Below are 3,722 nucleotides of genomic sequence, written 5' to 3'. Positions count from 1 at the left end.
GGTGGCAAGGATCTTCTTGGTTGCTCTTGGCGGAGATGAATTCAGATACGATGGGGCGGGAAGACTTGCAGCATGGCAGTCGAACGCTAGGATGTTGGCCTCTTCTGCACGTCCTACTACGAAATCGGTGAAAGTTCCGAAGGAGAGGAAGCGGTTTTCCCTATTCTTGGAACGTATAATCACGGACTGCCACTTACTTTCCATGTAGACTGGTAGTTTGCAGACAATTTTGCAGTTCTCTTGAGGATCGTCTAGGATGCCCAGGTAATCCATCCAAATCCATGCTCATCCAAGTAATGTGAAAACCTCCTAAGACTTATAGGGTCCCTGCCATCATGCTTAGGCCAGTTTTCGAGCTTAGTGAGAAATGCTCGGCTGATAACCGAGTCTCCCCCATACCAATATTCCAACTTCTCCCTGGTGCATTGATAAGCCTCCTGATCTTGCAGTAGGAGGTAGCCACTGATCATTTCTAAGGGCTCGCCTTCGAGATATTGGCCTAGGAGATTGAGTTTGTCAGAGGAGCTGGTTGTTCTGGATGCTACCATGTTGTCGAATGTAGTGATCCATACTGGGTATTTCAGGGGATCTCCATTGAAACGATCAATCTGGACCGGTGGCAGCCTGAATGAGTTCACCAAGTCATGTAGTGCAGATGCCTTAGATGTTGGAGGGACACTGGCTGGCATGGAGTTGAGAAACCGTTGCATATTAACATCAGAGTTTTCTTGGGGGATCTCGCTGAGCATTGAATTGTCTGCGCCTAAGTCATCGTCTTCTTCCTCTTCTATTTCCATCATTACTTGAACTTTCTTCTCTTTATCGATCTTCAGTTGTTCTAATTTTATTTGCAATTCCCTTACATGGAATTCGAGGTCGAACATCTTTTGCTGCAATTCCACCCTTGATTGGTGGGATGACTGGTTTGACTTCGTTGCAGATTTCTTACTCTTGCTTGGTTTTACAGCAGAAAGGTTAGGCACAAGATCGGCCTTGTTGACGTTACCATAAACCATTCTTTTTGGAGGTGCATGCAGACTTGCCGACTTCTTGACGCTGGTTCCGGGTCGTGCAGCTATATTCCTTTCCAACTCAGCCCTAGCCCTTTGGGATGGACGGCTTAATGTTAACCTGTTGTCTCGTTTTCCAGTGCAAGAGGTAGCCTTGTTTCCACTTCCGGATGGCAGATCATCATCAGCCTCTAAAGCCTAGGACACACTAGCGATTCTGTACGCTGCCCGGCAGCGTATATTTTCGCTCACGATTTTAGAACGCCGTAAGCCTAGGACACACTAGCGATTCTGTACGCTGCCCGGCAGCGTATATTTTCGCTCACGATTTTAGAACGCCGTACGAGTTGCGCGTACAGCTGGACACACACTGCGATTTTGTACGCTGGCCGTGTTACATGTACATGTACATGTACGTGTAGCATGTACTGTAACGGGTGAAAATAAATAAAGTCAGAACAGTGTGTGTTAGGCGGGAGGTTGTACATAGAATTCAAATCAAATTTGCTAAAATTCTACAAATAGCCCATCTATAAATAATAAATGTAGGCGGGTTTCTCCGTCTTACAAGAAGTGTGTAGAAATGTTAACAATTAATATTCAAAGCACAAGAGAGTGAGACGGTGCCACAAAGAATAAGATTTATTCAAGAAAGCTCTTGTAGTTAATAGAATAATACACGTACGATAGTACACGAAGAGGTGCTGACAATTAACACAGTGCGAGTGCAACTTACACAGCAATAAGAAACTACGTTTAGAAATATAGAAAGGTTATTGCACATACTAGAAGATAGCTCACTACGATAGAACAAATAAGAATCAAGATAGATATAGATCTATAGTGGCAAGAACCCTAAGCCATCAGTTAAAGAATGAACTTACATACTCACGGTCTCAATAACGATGCACGTCGCAGGCACAGACAAGGTTAGACACACTGACTATCACATGCTTCGAACTGTCTTATATATACGCTTAAATTTAGCATCCACAAACCCCTGTCCAAACAAGGAACCATCCCTGCAACCCTAGTGCACGTCCGAAGCTGAACAGCAGATGCTCCCAATTTAGAATAAATCCCCATTTACACCGCCGGTTATGTGGGTAATTAATCGCCCCATCCTTACAAGGATGGCGTGTCGAGCGCACACCCACGATCGCTCTCCATTTCACGAGACAGGAGTGTACCTCTATTGTGCCGAGTCTCCTCCGGGGAGAGCCGAGCTGCTGCTCGTTCGCGTGCCAAATGCGTGTACAAACAATCTTGCTACCCGTGCATAAACACTCCCGCCTGACCTCGCAGACTGTGCAGAATGTGTTTCACACATTCCCTCAACCTCATCGCTCGTGCCTAGTTAGTTATTACAAGAATCAATCTGCTGGCCGATAATCTTAACGGAGTTATAAAATTATTAACTTATTTAATTAATGCAAACCTCGTGTCTACATTACCCCCCCCCCGTACAATCGGACGATGACCCATCGTTACAGCAGACTCCGACTGCTCTTCTTAAAATTTCGAACAGGACGTTTCCTTAGTGGGCGTGGATTCGTACAGACTAAAACGAAACTGAAGATGAAAGAAAGAAGAAGTTTATCGTGTAACGTCAAGAACCGTTAACAGCAAAAAAACATTCAGTATGAATACTGTCATTGATAAGTTAAGAAGAAAAGAAGGTACAGAAAAGAGAAATGAGTAATACTCCATGAGAACAATAGTACTGTGGCACGTGTCAAATAAGCAAACATAATAATAATATTTTACAAAAAATTATTTTTATTTAACACAAGCATTAGTGTTATCTACATTATAGGTTCACAAATCATATAGGTTCACAAATCATAGTGTTCGAAGTAGGATGTGATGGTGGTCGGCGCGAAGCGGAGGCAGCCTCTCCTGCTGCCTGGTCTTGACGGTGGCGGAAACCTAGGTTGGGTAGGCTTCCGCACCGGCAAGTCAAAGTTGTGACAGTCGTCACTGTCGTTGGTTGCTGCGGTCAGTGTGGGGGTTCCGTAGATGGTGCCGGGTTGTGCTCGATCCAATACTCCAGGTTGCGGTACTTTGCGTAGTACCTGTCTGGATCTGTTTCTCTCAGACGATCAACGAGGCGACGGGCCGACAGTCCTGCGCCCCCACCACGAAGCCGAGTCCACACGGGTGGCGTCGGCTTGCCTCCCATCTCTATGAGCAGGTCCCTCTCGCAGCTCTTCTGAACGAGGGTGACGTGGAGCGGGTAGCTCTTGTGGTCCTCTCCATCGGCCATTTTGTCAGATCAGTAGTTTCTGATGTTGAATTAGCAATGTTAATGTTAAAAATCATTCGATTCAAATTCGCAACGAGTAAAATCATTCAAGTTATAATTATTTAATGGTGTTGACAAACCATCAACAAAACTCGATTACTTTAGCAAGAGCACCCAGCATGCTATGTAAAACGAAAGCAATTAATCGAACAGAAAAATCTCACAAGCTTTTAATATGTTACGATAAAGATTCAGCGTGTAAGCTTGCAAATGTACTCTAAATCAAACCATATCTCATTCCGGTGACAACACATGTGCATATCGTGACACGCAAGTAAGGAAAGAATTACGCAGACGACAATCAGAACAACAGACATTCTCCAAAAGCAAGCTACCAAGCGTGACCAGCGATGAATAAATAGAAAAAAACGCGAGCATACTTCAGCAACTGAACGCAAATCGGCCTC

At 44.6% G+C, this 3,722-nt stretch overlaps 1 protein-coding gene across 1 annotated transcript; it reads right to left on the bottom strand.

Annotated features, from left to right (window-relative positions):
* Nucleotides 1–251: 251 nt before the first annotated feature.
* Nucleotides 252–1,016, bottom strand: LOC106810506. Its single transcript, XM_014813885.1, has one exon. The coding sequence runs from the start codon at nt 1,014–1,016 to the stop codon at nt 252–254; it is 765 nt and encodes a 254-aa protein (XP_014669371.1).
* Nucleotides 1,017–3,722: the final 2,706 nt, after the last annotated feature.

The sequence above is a fragment of the Priapulus caudatus genome, unplaced genomic scaffold (assembly GCF_000485595.1).
Source record: "Priapulus caudatus unplaced genomic scaffold, Priapulus_caudatus-5.0.1 Scaffold447, whole genome shotgun sequence".
NCBI lineage: Eukaryota > Metazoa > Priapulida > Priapulimorpha > Priapulimorphida > Priapulidae > Priapulus > Priapulus caudatus.
Note: the sequence above shows the minus strand (reverse complement) of the source record. Positions and strands in the feature narration are given on the sequence as shown.

Bases quoted from the DNA above. Each gene is read 5' to 3' on its own strand.
- LOC106810506 (XM_014813885.1), bottom strand. From the start codon at position 1,016: ATGGTTTATGGTAACGTCAACAAGGCCGATCTTGTGCCTAACCTTTCT.